The 20,979-nt window shown below is 41.3% G+C and overlaps 2 protein-coding genes across 6 annotated transcripts; both read right to left on the bottom strand.

The window, feature by feature from the left end:
• Positions 1–1,960: 1,960 nt before the first annotated feature.
• Positions 1,961–7,821, bottom strand: LOC131697415 (uncharacterized). Of its 2 annotated transcripts, XR_009307253.1 has the most exons (3): positions 7,602–7,821; positions 2,457–7,490; positions 1,961–2,345 (listed from the first exon to the last, which is right to left on the bottom strand). XR_009307253.1 is itself a non-coding variant. In XM_058985947.1 (2 exons), exon 2 carries the CDS (start codon positions 7,071–7,073, stop codon positions 2,541–2,543), a length of 4,533 nt encoding a protein of 1,510 aa, XP_058841930.1. In that variant the 5' UTR covers positions 7,074–7,490; positions 7,602–7,821; the 3' UTR covers positions 2,412–2,540. The 2 variants fall into 2 exon arrangements, 1 of the variants encoding a protein (XP_058841930.1); XM_058985947.1 differs by lacking the exon at positions 1,961–2,345 and having other exon boundaries at positions 2,412–7,490.
• Positions 7,822–8,803: 982 nt separating this feature from the next.
• Positions 8,804–19,380, bottom strand: LOC117419585 (splicing factor 45). Of its 4 annotated transcripts, none has more exons than XM_058985948.1 (13): positions 19,257–19,380; positions 17,968–18,111; positions 17,458–17,574; positions 17,041–17,207; positions 16,426–16,529; positions 16,182–16,238; positions 14,249–14,393; positions 13,726–13,877; positions 12,983–13,039; positions 12,419–12,495; positions 11,943–12,041; positions 10,460–10,532; positions 8,804–10,021 (listed from the first exon to the last, which is right to left on the bottom strand). In XM_058985948.1, the coding sequence occupies exons 2-13, from the start codon at positions 18,088–18,090 to the stop codon at positions 9,918–9,920; spliced, it is 1,275 nt and encodes a 424-aa protein (XP_058841931.1). In that variant the 5' UTR covers positions 18,091–18,111; positions 19,257–19,380; the 3' UTR covers positions 8,804–9,917. The 4 variants fall into 4 exon arrangements, with proteins under 4 accessions (XP_058841931.1, XP_033888357.3, XP_058841932.1 ...); XM_034032466.3 differs by having other exon boundaries at positions 19,231–19,378; XM_058985949.1 differs by having other exon boundaries at positions 12,983–13,036; positions 19,231–19,378.
• Positions 19,381–20,979: the final 1,599 nt, after the last annotated feature.

Raw genomic sequence — 20,979 nt, 5'->3', positions numbered from 1 at the left:
TTCAGTGCCTTTTTTTAAAAATCCAAACCAACATTGTAAGTGCCAGCCAGCATTCAGAATATCCTTTTTTCTTTACTGTGGGATGGAGACATACTTAGTTTGCTTTTTTAACAAAAAAATATTGCTTTATTTGTGGGTGAACTTGCCCTACTTTTCTCTATAAATTAGCTGCAATGAGTGCTAATGTTTCAAAACCATACACAAAGTGTATATGATCTTAAAAACAGTGGTATTTGCACTAATAACATTTGCTGTGTATGGGTGCATGTGATTGGATAAACACATAAGCTGCACCCAATCAGAAGGTTGAAGGGAACACTAACATTCCGTTAAATCTCAGTCGGTAGAGTACAGTTTTATGGAGTCACAAAAAAGCGAACTACAAAAAAACATAATAGGCAGTTAAAAAGTACATCACATTTAATTTAATTTGTTTCATGAGACGACCGGTACGTTCAAATGTGTTCTTTGATTTCACAGTATGTTTAAATATAAATTAAGAAATTAACAGAATTCAAAACTAGAAAGCCAAGTTCATTAGGAATACATTACATCCACTGAAAGACCAGTAAGCTGGTATAAACACCAAACTATTATATATTATTAATACATACATACTGTATATTGTAATGACACTCGGAGAAGAAAGCAGAAGACAGACACGTTGCCAGGGTGCAATGCATAACCAATTTATTGGTGAAATTAACACGGTCCTTGTTCGGGCCAAGACCACACCACAAAACAATAAAACCCTAACTCCTTCCTTCACTCACTCTACCCCACTTTCACTTTCTCCCAGGCCCCTTCCTCTTCCAGTCTCCCACAGGCCACCTTTCCCCAGGGCTCTGCGGGCTAGGCTCCACTCTACCTCTCTTTCATTCATCTTTCTCCCTCACTCTCCCGCACAAGCGGTACTTATACCCTCCCCCCCCCCCACTACTCCCGCCCACTTCACCTAGATTGACCAATTGGGTCTGTCCCTGCTCTTCTCCCATTCTAGGTGGTGTGGTGGCCCCTTAACAATACATGTAACACATACACAGGACAAGGCAGACAAGACAAACAAATGGGACAACATAAAAGTCCAGCAGACACAGAACGGTGCCCGGGTCGCTACACAGCCCCCCTCTTAGTCCCTCGTCTTCGAGGGAAAGACTATGTTCCGAAAGCGACCCGGGAGGCGATGCTGTCTCTGCAGGTGTTGACGGCGACAGACAACCACATTTTCCAGCGGCGGTGTTGCTTTGTTGTTGTCCTGCCAGCCATCTTGGAGTGACGTTGCTTCCTTCTGTTCACACTCTGGCGTACTTGCTGGCGCGGTGTGCGGTGACGTCACCTTCTTCTTCCCAGAGATGTTCCTCCCACACTCTGTTCCACATGGCATCCGCCATTTTGCTCTCATGGTGAGATGTGCAGTGCATCTTTGTTGTCTCCCATTGGCTGGACGAGCCCTGTCACTCTGCACCGCATGCCGTGCTCCCTCCGGTTCTTCTGCCCTGCCTACCATTCTGCCTCTGACTCTGCTCCCCTTCCAGGACGAGCCCTGTCATTCTGTGCTACATAGATCAGGAATCATAAATATTCTTCATTCTATTATTTTGTTTAAACGCTGTCTTGTTTACAACTGGAGCATGTGTCATAATGAAATTTGTGAAACTTAAAATAGGCCTAGCTATTGCAGCCTACTATTAGTCATAAAACACCCTTACGGAAAAAAAATGTATGTCAAAATATGCACTTGTATGACTACCAACCACTTATCAAACATATTAAATAAAAAATCAAGTAATATAACATAATGTTTTATATATTGTGCAATATAATTAATAATATATTGGTATATATTGTAGAATACATTTTGTAACCTTCACTATATTGAAATACATTAATCAATACATTTCTCAATATATGTAAATATATATTTATTTATTTTTTCAGTAAGGGCCTGTGACAGGTTGGCTGAGGGTGTGGTGTAAAAGATCGCTAGACCAGTCCAGGTTTGTTGGTAAACTCCGGGTTTTAATCCACAACACGGGAAAAATCCAACAATAATAACGCCGGGATACACAGCAATGTGTAACCCGGTCAAACAACAATAATAATAATAATAATAATAATAATAATAATAATAACAGCGCCGGGATACACAACAATGTGTAACCCGACAAACAAAGGGAAAGAAAGGGGTTGCAGTCCCAAATGAAAATGAAACCAAAACGCAAGGACAATCAAACAAAAACACAGTCCGTCCTTCCTCACTCCCCCCGAGATGAAGTACTGCACACAGTCCGGCACTTCCGGGTCCGCGCTCCTCCAAAGTATTCCCGGAGCGTCCCGTCAGTGCTCTTTAGTAATACGATTGAAAACACCATCAACCAGGCCCTCCACACAGCAGTCAAAATGCGCTCTCGCTCGCCTCTCTCTCTCTCTCTCTCTCTCTCTCACACACACTGTACCTTGCCAGAAGGAACAGAACCCTGGGCCACGCCCCCTTTTGTACGCCCCGTCTCGTCCCCATTGGTCAGCGAGGGCAACCGCCGTCAGCCAATGCGCGATTGCCACCGCGCTTCCCGACCGGGTCTGTGACGTTGCGCACCGCGGCTCTGTCTGCTCCTCCTCCCCAGTGTCCTCACCGGTCGGAAGGGAGATCTAAAACAAGAGTTCACTCTCTCTTTGTCACATATCCCACCGCTCAGAGTGGAGCCGAAGGAACACTCGGCCAAATCTACCATTCCCATTACTCCCCCCTCCCGGGAAAAATAATCCGCATTTTGGTGATCTTTCCCTGCACGATGTACCATATGATACATATAAGGCTGCAATGCCAAATACCACCGAGTTATTCGGGCATTGCTATCCTTCATAGTGCTTAACCATCTGAGTGGGGCGTGGTCCGTGACCAGATCAAATGAATGTCCCAGCAAGTAATATCTGAGGGAGTGGGTGGCCCATTTAATGGCTAGGCACTCTTTCTCTACCACCGAGTAATTGCGCTCCCGAGGAAGCATTTTCTTACTAATGTAAAGAATCGGGTGCTCCACCCCGTTAACTCGCTGAGACAAGACCGCCCCCAAACCAACCTCTGACGCGTCGGTATGGAGGAAGAATCTCTTGCTAAAATCTGGTGATATTAGCGCAGGAGCCTGACACAGTTTTTGTTTAATGGTCTCAAACGCTCCCTGACACTCTGCTGACCACTTAACTAAATTTGGTGCACACTTTTTAGTGAGGTCTACCAGGGGATTGACCACGGTGGCATACTCGGGGATAAAGCGGCGGTAATAACCAGCCAATCCCAATAGTGACCTCACCTGGGACTTGGTTTTGGGGACCGCCGCGTCCACCAAAGCCTGGACTTTGGTGGCCACGGGTTTCACCCGTCCATTTCCCATGATAAATCCTAGGTACTGGGTCTCTAATTTAGCAAACGCACATTTCCTTAGGTTGGCTGTCAGCCGGGCCGCCCTTAGAGACTGAAGGACGGCTGTAAGTCGAATTACATGCTCTCTCCAGGTGGAGCTATATATAACCACATCGTCAATATACGCTGCTGCATACTCACGATGGGGATGTAACACCTCGTCCATCAGTCTCTGAAAGGCGGCGGGCGCACCATGTAGCCCAAACGGCATGGTTTTAAAATGGAACAGCCCATCCGGAGTTGAAAATGCCGTTTTTTCACAGGAATTGCGGGTCAAAGGGATCTGCCAATATCCCTTCGTCAGGTCCAGAGTTGAGATAAACCTGGCCGTTCCCAGTCGGTCGAGGAGTTCGTCGATCCGAGGCATGGGGTAGGCATCGAACTTGGCGATAGCATTGACCTTTCGAAAGTCCACACAGAAGCGATTTGTGCCGTCCTTCTTAGCCACTATAACAATGGGACTGCACCACTCGCTTCTGGAAGGCTCAATGACCCCAAGTTCAAGCATCGCCCTCACCTCGTTCTGGACGCCACTCCGCCGGCTTTCTGGGATCCGGTAGGGCCTCTCCCGAACAGTGACCCCTGGCGGAGTAATAACAGCATATTCAGTAAGGTTAGTTCTGCCGGGCACGTCAGAAAACACATCCCCAAATTTCCCAATCAACTTACGCAATTCCACCTGCTGATCCGGAAGTAACTGTTCCCCCATTGAAATCTGGCTGGGGCTAGGGGCCTCTATGCAGGGTCCTAAGTCATCCTCCATCTCGCCTGGGGCTATGAATAAGACCTCCCTTGCCTTCCAGGGCTTTAATAAGTTGACATGGTAAATTTCCGTTTTATTTCGGCGATCAGGCTGTCTAATTTCGTAATTCACTAATCCTACTGCCCGTATCACTTCATATGGCCCCTGCCATTTAGCACACAGCTTTGACTCCAACGATGGAAGAAGCAGCATTACCTTATCTCCTGGCCGAAAAGTTCGAATTCGTGCATTAGTATTGTAATGCTGCTGTTGCCGATGTTGAGCCGATCTAAGGTTGTCTTGAGCCAACCGACCGATTAAATCAAGGCGATCCCGCAGTAGGAGCACATGCTGCACTACATTTTTAGAGGAGCTTTTATGTTCTTCCCACCCTTCTCTCAACAGATCGAGGATGCCCCGTGGCTGCCGGCCATATAACAGCTCAAAGGGGGAAAATCCCGTTGAGCTCTGAGGCACCTCTCTCACTGCGAAGAGTAGGTAAGGAAGAAGAGTAGCCCAATGTTTTTGCTCCTGACTCACAAACCGTCTCAACATGTGCTTCAATGTTTGGTTAAAACGTTCCACCAGACCATCCGTTTGGGGATGATAAACGGACGTCCTGATGGGACGTATTTTTAGAATTTTATACACCTGCTGTAGCGTTTTGGACAAAAAGTTTGTTCCGTGATCAGTTAATATTTCTTTTGGGATCCCTACTCTAGCCATAATCTGACTTAATTCTTTCGCAATTGCAGTGGCACTAGTGGACCGCAAAGGAACTGCTTCCGGGTACCGCGTCGCATAATCCACCATCACTAATATGTGCGTGTACCCGGAATCAGAAGGCAGCACTGGCCCCACTATGTCCATTGCAACGCGTTCGAAGGGAGTGGAGACAATAGGCAGTGGGACCAAAGGGGCGGGGCGCACTCGACCCGGTGCTACTCTCTGGCATTCCGGGCAGGTAGCTACATATTTCGCCACTTCGGTGTAGAGTCCGGCCCAATAAAATCGAGCCAGTATCCGGTCCCTCGTCTTGTCAACACCAAGGTGTCCTGCAAAGGGGACGTCATGCGCCAGCCTCATGACCTCTGGTCGACAAGACGGGGGAACCATCAACTGTTTGACAGGCTGTCCTGTGCCCGGGGCTGGGTTTACCCTATACAGTAAGTGCCCCTCCACCACAAAATGGGGATATACCAGCGTCCCGATGCCGTCAACATCCTTACCCTCAATAGACCGAACCTGTTCCCAAGCGTGCACCAGTGTGGGATCGTTGTTCTGCTCCCACACTAGGTCCGCGCTTGAGGCCCACACGTCCGGGATATTGACAGGGGCTGGAGCAGTCTCTACCCTCAAGGGTCCAGTAACCTCGCCCGTCCGGTCACACTGGGTGCCCACCCCCTTCGATTGGCGTTTGGGACCATCACAACCTTCCCCCGCCAGGCCCCAACCGTGTCGGATCGATGCGCCCTCCCACTTTTCCCTCCGTCTCTCCTTGTGCGTTTTCCTAGGACGAAAAAGTGGAGAAAACAGTTCTGCATGGAAAGGGAACATGGTGCCAATTACTTCCTTTTCCCGGGGGTCTGCCGTGCCTACACGTGTGGTCGAGGCTGCCGATATTTTTACTAAATCCTTGTATCGCGGCCAGTCTCGGCCCAGAATGATTGGGTGTGGCAACTTTTCGGCCACCCCCACTACTAGGTGGCGCTTTATCGGTCCTACCGACAGATATACTTTTAGGGTGGGGTATGTCGCCGTATCTCCATGGATACAGGAGATCGCCACCTGACCTCGTGGCTGCCACGACATACCGCCAAGGAGAGCTGTCCGAATCAAAGTCTGCTCACACCCGGTGTCCACTAACGCGTGGGTTTTCACCTTCCCCAGCACAACATCAACAACACACGGGCCCTCCCGACCATTTCCCCATTCCTTACCTGTCTCTGATGCCAGATGACACGCAGCCACGTCGCACTCCATGGCGGCCGGGCAGTATCTGGCGATGTGTCCCGGCTGCTGGCACCTAAAACAGACTGGTGGGGCAGAGGGCAAGGGCGGTACATACTTGTCCCGCTGCTGGTATGACAGCGGGGCGGGGGAAACCATTCTACCCCAGCTGGGAGCCAACCTCTGCCTCCATGGTAAGGAGCTTGGATGGCCCAACGGGGCCGGTGGTCTGGCAGGTCTTGGTCCGGGGGGGTTTGGTGGTGGTCCCTTAGTAACGGAGGAGGAGGGGTAGTTCAGCAAGGTGGTCTGGGCGGACATGAGGGAGTCCTCGAAGTTCTCGGCCAGTGCTACGGCCTGGTCCAGGGTGGTGGGGTTGTGCCGGCGTATCCAGGCCTGCGTTTCGCCTCCGACCACATGGCAAAACTGTTCCATGACAATGGCTTCCCCCATCTGAACCCCAGTTTTCTGGCTGGGGTTTAGCCATTGCGCCATGTGGTCGCATAGCCGTTGGGCCACCACCCTGGGTCGTGTGTTTGGTGGCCGCCGGAACTCCCTGAATCTGACCCGGTGGGTCTCCCCCGTGATGTTCAGACGGCGGAGGATAGCCTGCTTCACCAAGTCGTACTGGGCCGCGTCTTCATCAGTCATAGCCCGATATGCGGCTTGCGCCTCCCCAATCAAGCAAGGGCCCAGTTGGCTCGCCCAGTACTCCCGGGGCCAGGCTGCGGTGGTGGCCAGCCGCTCGAATGCCACAAGGTAGGCTTCGGGGTCATCCTCCACCGTCATTTTCTGGGCCCGGGCCTTCGGGGCAACCATCACGGGGCCCGTTGTTGCTGCTGACGTCATCCCCATCCCGACCCTCTCGATAAGGGCCGTGTATCGCTCCTCCCTCCTCCGTTCCTCAACCTCCCTTCGGCTGTCCAAAGCCTCCAACACCGCCGCAAAACTGGCTGGATCCATCCCGCTTCTGACGCCACGCGTGACAGGTTGGCTGAGGGTGTGGTGTAAAAGATCGCTAGACCAGTCCAGGTTTGTTGGTAAACTCCGGGTTTTAATCCACAACACGGGAAAAATCCAACAATAATAACGCCGGGATACACAGCAATGTGTAACCCGGTCAAACAACAATAATAATAATAATAATAATAATAATAATAATAATAACAGCGCCGGGATACACAACAATGTGTAACCCGACAAACAAAGGGAAAGAAAGGGGTTGCAGTCCCAAATGAAAATGAAACCAAAACGCAAGGACAATCAAACAAAAACACAGTCCGTCCTTCCTCACTCCCCCCGAGATGAAGTACTGCACACAGTCCGGCACTTCCGGGTCCGCGCTCCTCCAAAGTATTCCCGGAGCGTCCCGTCAGTGCTCTTTAGTAATACGATTGAAAACACCATCAACCAGGCCCTCCACACAGCAGTCAAAATGCGCTCTCGCTCGCCTCTCTCTCTCTCTCTCTCTCTCTCTCACACACACTGTACCTTGCCAGAAGGAACAGAACCCTGGGCCACGCCCCCTTTTGTACGCCCCGTCTCGTCCCCATTGGTCAGCGAGGGCAACCGCCGTCAGCCAATGCGCGATTGCCACCGCGCTTCCCGACCGGGTCTGTGACGTTGCGCACCGCGGCTCTGTCTGCTCCTCCTCCCCAGTGTCCTCACCGGTCGGAAGGGAGATCTAAAACAAGAGTTCACTCTCTCTTTGTCACAGGGCCCCGTAGCGTGTTTGAGAATTCATGTGCCTGTTTCAAAAAGACATTAACAGTGCGTTTCAGAAATAAGTTGTCTATTGGGCCTACTGTGTCATATACCTGTACACAATTTAAGATACATGAACTGTATGAAACGTTAATTATTTTCTTCTGAAGTGGGAAACTGTCCATGGTCTTGATATAACCAAGTTTTTATATTGTTCAATGGAACCTATATGTTCAACTAAACAGGTGTTTTACATCAAGAGTGGCCTTTTTACTGTTATTTTATTTACGGTTGTGTATTCACAATCTACCCTTTAAAATACATCATTATCAGTGGCGAATTAACTATTTTGTTTCGGTGCATAAATATAATAGATACCAATGGATCCTTCAGTTTGTTAAAGGACTGCATGTCTAACTTGAATTGGTATCAGGCCTTCTCTCGCTGGTAGTTGAAAATGTGATATATCACTGGCTCCAATTATGCATCCAGTCTGTGTATTTCCAATGTTAAAATTACCTATGAAGACCATTTTAAAATGATCCCTTGAGCAGTCGTCAGCAGTGTTGTTTTCCAATACTTTTCTCTGAATGGATTTATATTAAGTATACCAACCCCCACTGCGCAAACTTTTAATTTGTATCTTGTAATTATCTTAATGGCTGTGCTAAAATAAAACCCACAAGAGTTTTTATATAATTCTTCTCCACCCATGTGACATCATTCTGAGTGTTTCCCTATCCCCAGGAGAATACTGTAATTTGCAAATCTTGCATACCGCCTTAGTATTGAAGCCACATTACTTAACTGCTGTTCAGGGTTTTGTATTTTAGGTATTCAGTATAAAGCCATTATATATCAATATCTAAGCTGAACAGTTACCGCTCTAATAGTTAAGCAATAGTATATCCATTTAATTTCCATATTTGGGGTTTTAGGTTATTTTGATACCGTGTCATCATTTAAAAGAAGAAAAATTGCATCACCAATGACTTGCCATTTTTATATATTTGTTTGTCCAAAAACATTAACAGCCTGTGTTTACATTCGTAATACAAGTACACTACTACTAAACTACAAAAGCTCCAATACACAAAAAACAGAAATCTCTGATTTAACATAAGTGGAATACACAACTGTTTTTTTGTTTTTTTAATTATTATATAACTAGACAATGTGTGGGTGGTATAAAACAGGTCAGACAAACCTCGATATACTTAAAAAATGTTTACTCCACCATTTGTGATGTGTAAAACGTGATGACCCTATCTCAAGGAAAAGGTTGTCATTTGCTTTGCAACACTACAAGAGGACAAAAATGATAAGGAATACTTCATATCATGTTGTAATAGTTATAGAGCAATACAAATATATATATTTTAATCTCAGCAAATATTACTGAGGTCATATGGCTTTCCTTAGACTAAGTCAAGGATACTGAATGTTTAAGACTGATGGGCATTGGCTCATCCACTACTGTGAGTCAGTTTAACTAATTAGATAAGCCAACACCTGGCAATGGGGCTGTTAAATAAATAAATAAAACACAGCAAAGATATCACTCAACAGGTAACAAACTTGTTAAACAATTCAACAATACAGGTTTCCAGAAAGAGGAAGAACAAAATTCATTTTACTTACATGTTTACATTATCATCATGTGTGATAAAAGCAAGATTGAAACTTAACATCAAAGTATTATACAAAGTATGAAGAAAAAAAATGTTTATTTTTTTGACAATATTTAATGGATTTTATTTATAAATGACCAGATGTTATAGTTCAATATGTTTTCACCTTTGTGAGCTGGGATAGATTTGTGTTACAAAGCGAAATCAAGATAAACAGCACATGTTTGCTCCATCTTTTTATAAAAACAAACAAAAACAAATTGAAAAACTGATCACAACACTACACTTCAAAGCTACAAAAATAAAAAAAAGTAATAATTACTTATATTTGTGGAACAAATAACCATAAAAACAATAAACTTAGAGTTCTTTAAAAGTTTTTCCACCACTTCCTTCCAAGCTTGGGATAGTCCATATAAAATGTATCGCTTCATGGTGTAAAATAAGCAACAGACTGCTGAGTGGAGGTTGATCACATCTGTTCACCAAGGTCCAAGACTCTAAATTTATCCAGGTTGTAGAAACATGCTTTGACAACACGTCCTCCAAAGTATCTTCCATTTAAGTCAACGACAGCTAGAAATCAAAATGTTCTATTTCATTTCATACATTAACATACTTTTACACGGCACACAATCTTGTTTAATATTTTGTTGTAAATAAGGATACTGATTATTTAAAAGGGTTGTTTTCAGCCTCTACACCGTTTTGCTCACAGGTTTTTCTTATTATACTCTTGCTTTTCAAATATTCCTATACTATAGATTCCTACACCACAGCTCTGTTATTGGAGCCATATTTTGAAGTCCTTACCTTTAGCGAAAAAAGCTTCCTTTTTTTGTTCCAGCACTTAAGAACTTCTGCTCAGATCACAAATTGCAACAAGCGACCATGAACAAAATCATGTTAATATCAACAAAAAATGGAAGAACCTTTTTTTATTTTATTTATTTTTACAGTAAATAAGGTTCTTTGCTCCTGAATTATAGATGTTCTTAAAATAAAATGCCTCACCTTTTATGGCAGACTCCACCCTTTCAAATTCTAGGAATATTCTCACAGCTGCATCATCATTTACTCCAGGAATCTGTAAACAAGAATTCACATAATTGATATTATGCTTGTCTAGTGTCATTATCATTCTGCTGGCTCCTACCTTTAGGGGCACAGTTTTCAGAGACCTCACAAAAGCTATTAATGCATTTGTCCAAATGTAAGCACATGTCAAGTTTCAAAATCAAGGCTTGTATCATAAGAAATAATGTTTAAATGTTCAAAACCTTTTTTCTGTTTAACAAAGAAATTGCTTTATGTTCAGACTGATTAAACATGCTGAATCCTCAGTAGTAGGCACCATCAAGCTGTTTTATTTTATCCCTAGTTTCTGAACTTTTGGCACTGTTGTCAAGATTTACAGAGCAGTTGTACTATTCTGCACGGCAGACTGCTACAAGATAAAGCTTTCAGTCTACACGCAGGTATTAAGTAGAGATGTGCGAACCGGTTCCTTTGAAACCGGGTACCCAGGTGCTGCTTTGGACCGACAAACCGGATACAAATATCAGGGATCCGGTTCCAGCAAGTACTATTATGTTTTTAATAAAACTGATTATTAAACATTAATTTCTGTCTAAAATACATTTGATAACTATAATTGACATGTTCACAAAAAGGGTATTTAATATATTTATTACAGCATTAACAGTTTTTTTTTTAAAGTTTTTTTAAAATTATTATTATATTTATTTCCCTGGAGAATAATTCAGTCTAGGTTTTATATGAAGGGATGAAACTAGTCTCACTTTGACATGAAGGGATTATCGGATCTTCTTCAGATTGGCTTCGGGTAAAGTCAATTTTCTGCACCTCGATGGGATAATTCGCACGCCAACCTCAAGCCAAACACGACAAAATTTCGGCTATCTAAAAATGTAATTTAACCCCAAGCCGATGGTGCTGTATTTCAACTTGGGATCCTAACATACACTGACCTGTTTGCACATACCATGCAGTTAAAGACTGTTTTAATTATAAGATTAGTGAAACTTGCAATTAACAATGGTTCATATAAAAAGCTCACAATGGCTTTCACTGTTGTAATAAAACTGTTACTGTGCAAATTGGAGATTATTTTGTTAACTTTAATTATTCAGGGCAATTTAATAGATTGCACAATATTGTTGGTGCATCGCCAGAGGCTGTATCGTTTATGAATCATATCTTATATGAACAGTCTCTCAAATACATTTCCTTTGCATAACTTCTAATGTATCCTCCAGTTTTCGCAGTCTATTTTTTACCCCATCCCCCTTCCACTCACACATTGATATGCAGAAGTGTTTTTTCTAAACAGTTTTGGAACAGGAATCGGTTATCGAAATACCCGGTTCCAATAAATCTCCTCAAATGCACATCACTAGTATTAAGCACAAGTAGAAATTAGGTGAAAAAAAATCATTTTTGCATAAAGTGGCAGCACAGTTATTTCTATTCTCACCTCGAAAATAACACATTTCACAACTTTGCCATATTTTTCACATTCCTCCTTGGTTTCACCTTCCAGGTCTTCATCCACTTCTCCGCTGCCCACCATATTCTACATAAAATGAAATAGTAGAAATCTGTATTGAGAAATTGCAGTACTGGCTATTTAATATTATACTGCCCGGAGCGGAGCAACTGCTTGCTAGATGACTACAAGACGAAACAATACTATTGGTTTGATTTTACACAGCTAATGACAATAATTATATTAATGACACTTAAAAAAGCATGCAAATGATCTCTAATACTATGCTCGCCAACAGACTGCTTCAAAAAGTTAATATTAACCAGATTGTACTGCAATACAATAATGTTTGGCAAATTATATTTGTTCTTTAAAGCATTTATGTTCTAATGCAAAATCTAATATAATAGAAATGATAGCTGTAAAAAAAAGTAAGTTTCAAATCAGGAGGGAGGGATCCTTACCCTCAGTAACACAACTTTTGTAGGGAACTTCAAGATCTCTGTTAATGGGTTACTATCTGATTTTTTAGATGCATCCACTGTAAGCAATTATAACAAAGAAAAGAAAGAACATTTAAGGCAGAAAGCATGTATCTGCTGATCTGAAAATACCTAAGTTCATTCAGATTGCAGTATCATCCAATAAAGGCATATTCAAAATGTCAAATTAACTGTATTACAAATTGAAACTGCTATAGTGGCATAATTATTGAAAATAAATAAAACATTTCAGCCCAGTTTTTCAATTGATCAGTAATTTATTCATAACCCTTTCTTCACCCATATTTTACATATTTTTGGCCTAAATAAGGTCTAAAAAAAACTTTGGTTTCTGGTTCCCCTGCAAACTCTAGAATAACACCAAGTTCTAAGTACTGTGCCTTGCCTGTCAAACTTTCACACAGATATGGGCAAAAATATCAACATGAGAATCCATTCCAAAAAATGTACTTAACACTCTCACACTTAACGAAATATATTAAATAACATATAAATAAAAAATGGAAAATGTTAAACCTTTAGTACCTGTATTCCACATGTTCATTTCGCTCACAGGCACTATGGGCTGACTTGCTGCTGCTGCTTTGGGACAAATACGCAAGCGAACATCTTAATTCTTATACTTTATAGCACAGACTTAATATTCATGGAAACCTCTGTATTAAGGGGCAAGTGTGAGTTGAAGGAAAGAAAAAGGAAGAGATGTTTACAAAATTCCTTTATCATGTAATCAAACTGTAAATCAGTATTTCGGGAGGGGAGGTGTGTGTGTGTGTGGGGGGGGGGGGTTATAGCATTATCAACTATCTTGCATTTATTTCTTCTTCAACCCGTTTCAGCAGCATAAAGTCTTTAAAAAAATGACAAAAACATTATGAAGCTTGTCACAAGCACACATGGAAATAGTACGGAAACTAAGCATAATAAACACTCAAAGAAAAAAAAAAAAAAAGAATGTATATACTTATATGTAACTACTTGTTCTACTCCAAAACAAAATTTCTTGGAACCAGAAACCAAGAACATTTTATTCTAGGCCTCAGCAAATAAACTTCAAAGGAATGTCTAATTCTTTTAACACCACCACCATCCATTTACTTATTTTTGATGAAATCTTAACAAATAAAAACTGTACAAATGAGTTACCATGGTTAACTACCTTCTTTATGAAAAATGCTGAGGATTATTTTTTCTGGAAGCTTTATAACATTTATGTAATACTGGATTTAAATAATCAATAAAAAAATATATAGTCTGAAAATAAGTACACTTGTCTGCAGCATCCCCGACGATGATCTTTCCTCCTCTCTTGCTCGTTTTCTCTACAGAAAGGGCAGTACTCAGACCCTGTTCATGTTTTCCAAGACCTTGACCCTCTCGGAAACCATATTTCTGCATGATTTTGTGGGCAACAGTGCCTCTGCAGAGTACCAAAAAAACAAAAAACAAACACAACACCCAAGTTATAATGGAACCTGTTCCCTGCATCAACTACCCACCCCAACCTGTGTGTACTGCTTCACAAATCTATACGAAGAAAAACAAAGACTGTGGATAACTAACTAACACGAATTACTTCCAGGTGAAAGCAGTACTGTATGTATCTTTAGTTTAGTGATTTCCAATTCTCCTAACAGTCACATTCACTCTTGTAAACATGAAGACTAATGATGACCACCAACATTAGGCTAAGATGCAGAAAATAAGTTTGTTTGATGATCTCCAGCTGGCTGGCAACAAGATATGATCCTAGGACTGGTGCGTTCTGCAGCGATATAAGTTCACACTTACCCCATGTGAGCAAGAAAGGAATTGGTGGGCCCTGGTGGTGAGCGGGGTCTCTCTGGTTCATCATACATCGGAGGAGGAATTGCCGCTTTAGAAGAGGGAATACGAGGCCTGACCTCTTCTTCATATGGATACGTTGCAGCAATAACTGTAAGGGTTATACAAAACAGCTTAGAGAAAATAGCACCTTTACTTTTTCACAATGTTATCATGTCTTTGAGTACTTGGTGAGAGAAACTTGTAGTATGTCAGACAACTAACTGTTTGTTAGAGACTTATTTAAAAGCAGGGATTTGCTAGAAATTCATACTTGCATATGGAATGGTGATATTTCTGCCTGGAATTAAATGAAAACCATAGGTTGTTTTATCCATATGGTATTGGAATGTCAGCAACAGGAGTTTTCCAATTCAACTGACGCAATATCGTTTCAAACAATGTAGCATAGACTAGATTGCGTAAAGTGTTATAAATATATATATAAGTATATCACAAGAAAGAATAAGAAAATAATGAGATATTGTTAAAATAATGACATCAGTGCTGATAAGGACTGCTTCACAATTCAAAGATCTGTTTTCCAAGACTAATGTAGAATAAAATAGATTTCATCAGACTTTTAAATACAATTGAAATATTGTATTGTAGTCATTGCCAGGCATCTCTCTACTGCATGTCTAGTTAAAAAGAATGGAAAATACCAAGCTAGCACGACATCACTGAAAACATGTTGTGACACTGTTTAAAATACCATCAGTAGAGATTGCATAGGTGATTTTTTTCAGGGTCATTTACTGTTTGCTTGTTGATTCAAAATGCTGGGCATTAGAAGGATCCTGACACAGCAGCATACAGCAATACAACAGGACACGCCCATTATCCTTGCTGTGGGCTGTTTTGGTCACATGCAGTACATTCCTGAAATTTTCCATGTGAAATTCTCAATAAAAGGAGTGCTATATTATTGGTGTACACTTGTAATACGATTAATAATTTCGATTGACCTGCTTTTTAGGAGGGTTTACAACTAAACCTGTCTGAGTGGGTGTCATTATATTTTAAATTGGAGTAGGGCTATTCTAAAACGGTTTAATGAAAGTTAATATTAAAAATACATTTCTAACATACGGTAGAGTACGTTTTTTTATTTTTAAAAGTACTGTTAGCCATAGCAAAGCAAGATACCACAGCACAGTCTCTGCAAGTCAGCAACTGATGCAGAAAAAGTACAGACTAATTTACTTTCTTTTATAGCAAATATGGAATTGTGTGGTGCACTTAACAGGTTAGCAGACTTTGATAATCCTTATAAGAGATATTTAGTGTAATACTTACTATTTAGTGCTAGTCAGTTAAGCTTCTGTTCAAGGTCACGCAAGAGAACTTCACAAAACAAATTTATAACCCCGGTCCTGGAGTGCCACAGGCACTTCTGTTTTTTGTTTTACCCAAGCCCCTTAATAAATTAATTGATTTAATGATTGGCTCAATTGTTTAGAATTACCATGTGTTCCAGGTATTTAGCAATTGACGATTAAGAGATACCTACAAAACCTGCAGGATTGTGGCAGTCCAGTACCAGGGTTGCCTACCCCTGTTATAACCTACTCCAATATCAAAATCGTGCTGTAGTGCACCTCCTAGTGTTCAACAATACATACTGCACCATTTGAATTCTATATTTAACCAATGCTAACAATTAATAACTACATTTAATGCTCTAAAGCAGTGTTCTCCACAGAACTCACTCACTGGTGGGCCACAGAGTGATACAGTAAACATTTCCCCCTATTGCAAAACTCATCCAGCATATTTGTAGGCTGGTCAAACTAAAAGATCTGCAAACTAAACATGACAACAATTGTACACCTGTGTCCTGCAAACTGTATTACAAAGTTATCCAGCACTGAAAAAATATGCATTTTAAATCACTTACGTTCTCTGTCCTTTTCAACCAGGGATGTTGGTGGTGCGATTGCTGCTCCTCCCATACCTACAGAGAAGAATACAGATAACCATAAACAATTCAAATCAAATAAAAAAAATTCAACCAACTACATTGTGGCACCACTTGAAACTAGAAAGCAGGCAATGTCAGCCTGTAGTGTTAGGAGGGATCCTGTTTCTCCTATAAAAAGCAGCTAGTTACACCTAAAGAACGTGGTAAGAAAACAGCCTACCTCTTTTCTGTCTTTCTCTTTCAAAGTCCTCATCTTCGTCAGATTCAGGATCAGGCCTCCTGGAGAATCCAGTGGGAGTTGCTTCATGTCTGTCTTTCCGCCTCCTTAGGATTTCCCCAAATGAAAAAAGTGCCACATTAAATACTTGACCTGGAAACCCAATTTTAAGAAGTGACTATGTTTTATAATTCTGTTTCTTACATCTAAATATAGTCAAATATTGATATAAGGATATTCTAAATGGACAGCACAAAGCACTGAAACGATTTCCATTATTTTTTAAATCATCAAGTGTTGGAGGTGGTAGGCTGCTACAAATAAAGAAACTAATGCACACATTTGCAGGGGGTACTTGTAATCTCAGACTACATTGATCTATTTTAAAAGATGTATAAGATCAACAGTTTATCAGATTATACCCAAATGGACACAGGAGTGTAGGATTCTATGATAAAAGTTTAAAGATTTGTAAAACTTAAGTAAGTTCGCCAGCGTGGCAAAGAGACCAACACATTGGTCTATGCACAAGTGCAAAAGAGTTCACATTTTGAAAGACCACCCTAAAAAGGAACTGGTCACTTGCTTGCAGCACATTACGTGCTGATGTTTCCATACTTTTCTCTCTCTTCAATCTCTTTCTGTCTCTCCAGCTCTCTCTGTCTCTGCCTCTCCTCTCGATGTCGTTTAACAACCTTCTCGTAGTCGTTGGGAAACATAGGGTCATATTCATCAGCTAAGGGGATCAACACCTCTCCTGATGAGAATCCACTTGGCACAGAGTCCTGGAAAAACAATGGCTAGTTCAATTCCCAGAGCTTCTACATTTTCCTCCCTTGTTAATTAAAGAAATTATCACATATATAGTCATAATCAACACAACAGCTATAAAACTACCCATGTTACAGTAAATATTGTCATTTAGGACGATAGTTTAAGGCTTGCAGTACTCCACACATTTACAAACACACACACAAAATGATCGTGTTTTGTACACTGGCACCAAACCATAAAATGTAAATGCTTGGCACATACCTTTAATCCAGCAGCTATGTGTGGAGGAGTATCCTGAATCTGTCTGTCATCACTGGAGCTGCCTCTCTTCAAATCAATCACTGGGGCGAGGACAGAACTCTGCTTTGTGCGCTGACTCTAAACAATAATCAAGTGATGCATTTGAAAACACGCAATATCTTTATTAATAAGACAGTAAAAAACAAACATTTAAAGCCCAAATGGTATATTTGAATATAACTGACCAAAAGAATGGTAAAAAGGCCACACTGCATTGCTATATTTCTTAAAATATGTTCACAATATATTCAACTCTGTATAGTCTGCTTAAGGAAACTTTAAAATGTATATTGTACATAAGGGTTCTTCACAGAGGTCACTGGTGGTATTTTGTGCAGGTCTGTCTTTAATTTAATATCATTCACACTGAACACATGTTTTCACAAATATATTCAGTACAATGTAGATCCCTTCATAAGTAAAATTCAAAAATAAGGGTTGTAACCTTTGTACAACTGTTGTTTTACATACCTTTGCCTGTGTGAGTGCTGCTTTCTTCACCTGAAGCTGGGACTGAAGCAGTTTGAAGTTTTTGGACCAGCCTTCAGTTTTTGAATCACTGGTCTCAACTCCCAGGTCATCATAAAGGGACATTTTCCTGCAGTTCTGAGACAGCTTTAAACAAAACAACAAAAAAAAAAAAACATTTACAGAAAAGGAACATACATTTTAATCAACTTTTAAATGAGTGGTTGACTTGAAACCATTACCACATGTGTCCAACATGTGTTTACTTCTAGATGTTACATTAAAGTTAGTGACTGCTAGGTATTATTTTGATCAGGTTCACTTAATAATTATTATTAATTTCTTAGCAGACGCCCTTATCCAGGGCGACTTACAATTGTTACAAGATATCACATTATTTTTACATACAATTACATTATTTTTTGCAAATTATTTTTACATACAATTACCCATTTATACAGTTGGGTTTTTACTGGAGCAATCTTGGTAAAGTACCTTGCTCAAGGGTACAGCAGCAGTGTCCCCCACCTGGGATTGAACCCACGACCCTCCGGTCAAGAGTCCAGAGCCCTAACCACTACTCCACACTGCTGCCCATTGTCAGATAGACAAGGATAGGCTAGTCTATTTTTGGATACCGCATACTGGCACTAAGTTAAGTTTGATTCCAGTGACACTGTCATTTTAATTTTAAAGGTACATATAGGACCGCTTAGGAATGACCAGACCCAGTAACGCTGACTTGACATACTACTAGCTACTGAAATGACTATGATCAGTTCAGAATACAACAGATTCAAATATACTAATGCCTACCTGAGTATCCTACCTGCACAGCCTACGTACTCATTCACAACTAAATATATTTAATTTGGTTTCGCACCTACCAAAACATACATCTAGTCTATAAACAGTAAATCACTAACTGTTGATAAATAAAGTAAGACTTCTAGTGCAAGATGGAATATGGCGCGGGTGTTAATCGTTCAACATTCATAAAAAACAAACACGATTAAATGGGAATGTCTATTGTATAGTTGTACATTATAAATAACGCAGAAAACATGAATGAAAAATACGTATTACTGAATTGGCAAAACAATCGTGGAAGCTCAAGTCTGATACAGCAGGGAGATCATTTCTTATCACTACCGCCACACAGGAACCGTAGACCAAACCGTCCACCGGCGCCAGCTTCCTACCCACAGTACTGTTCAAAACATTATCAAAGACACTGTTTCTTTTTAAACCACAAAGCACTCATACCTGGCTTAATAAAAACACACCCTTACAGCATAACTATGAAGACATGGACTTCTCGTGCCCTATTTTCTGTTGGGTAAATGTGTCGCTCACACATTCAATAAACAAAAGCGACGAGTCCGAATTGCAAGGAGTTAGGAAAGAATCATTACAAATAAACAAAAAAATGTACTGACACCATCCCGTGGAGGACCGGTATTACAATTGAAATCATTATTATCTTGCCACCAGATGTCGCGACTCGCTTCATTACATGAATACTACAGTTATATTAAAGCGGTCCCGACGGGCACTTTCCTGTTACTCTTATTGCAAACATTCTTAGTGAATGTTAAATCAGATTTAGGTCACACATGGTCTGGCTGGGCGTATTTGACAGGAGTGGAAGTACTTCTGCAGTACAGTCTTTGCTGAAGGTGGTGCCTCTGTACCACTTTATGATAGAGCAAATGGCCACACTATAACCCGATCATTCTGTATTGAAATAAATAAAAATAGTGCATGTGAAGTTTAAACATATCAACTGTACATATTCAAACTGTTATCCTATTTTCATGTTTTATTCATGCTGTTTGGTTATTGATTTAAGAACCTTGCCATTATTATAAAGGTGTATTTCAGTTATTTTACAATATGATCACCCATGACTTGTTACCCATAACCAGTGGCAGCTGGTGGCCAAAATATTTGGGTGTTCACAGCTTGGATGCAGGTTTGGTTGTGGGGTCCAGGGGGCCAACCTCAGATGTAGAAGCACTGTCCAGTGGATCTGTTTCTTTTTGGAAGCAACTTTTGCGATTACTTTATTATTAAAGTCGGGAATGTCGGCAATCATGTGTTTTTTCAATTGATAACATGTCTAAATTATTATTATTATTAATTTCTTAGCAGACGCCCTTATCCAGGGCGACTTACAATTGTTACAAGATATCACATTATACATTATTTCACATTATACAGATATCACATTATTTTTACATACAATTACCCATTTATACAGTTGGGTTTTTACTGGCGCAATCTAGGTAAAGTACCTTGCTCAAGGGTACAACAGCAGTGTCCCCCACTGGGGATTGAACCCACAACCCTCCGGTCAAGAGTCCAGAGCCCTAACCACTACTCCACACTGCTGTGGAGTAGTGGTTAGGGCTCTAACCACTACATCAGTTCAAACATATTTAATGCATTGTTGGCCATTTCTAAAAACTTCTATTTCATACACTGTTTGCAAGTCAATACGTAAGGAAGTTTTATTAAGCATTGGCTTGAACTGTTTCCTCTAGCACACTATCCGGAAAAGCTACCTGATATTCATCAAAACGGTCACTGTGCAACAGCTTTGCAGAGACAAGGGACTTTCTGAAGGCAAACCGTTCCTTTGCGTGGGAGATGATGATGTCACAAATCTGCGAGGCAGCTCTGTCATAAGCTTTTGTAGTGTTTGGGCTCCTTCGTCTTTTTGAGTTACAGCTTCATTTGCAGCAACATATATAATATTCCTTGCCTGGACAAAATATCCAGCTTTATCATTATGTTTTGGAACAAGTACAGGAAGTAAACTCTCTGTCCATGAGACTATGGCAAAAACCATTAGCTTCTCACAGTCAAAGTCTCATAGTTGTGTGAAAACACTCTCACAGGTGATTGCACTGTTCAAACACTGTCCTTACTGCTCAACTACAAAAATTCCACCTTGTTTGAGGAGCAATTGGTAGTCTTTTCCAGGAGTCGGCACCATATCGAGTGTGACAG

This window comes from Acipenser ruthenus, chromosome 14, assembly GCF_902713425.1.
Source record: "Acipenser ruthenus chromosome 14, fAciRut3.2 maternal haplotype, whole genome shotgun sequence".
Classification (NCBI taxonomy): Eukaryota; Metazoa; Chordata; class Actinopteri; order Acipenseriformes; family Acipenseridae; genus Acipenser; species Acipenser ruthenus.
The sequence above is the reverse complement of the archived record's forward strand: the minus strand, read 5'-3'. Positions and strand labels throughout refer to the sequence as shown.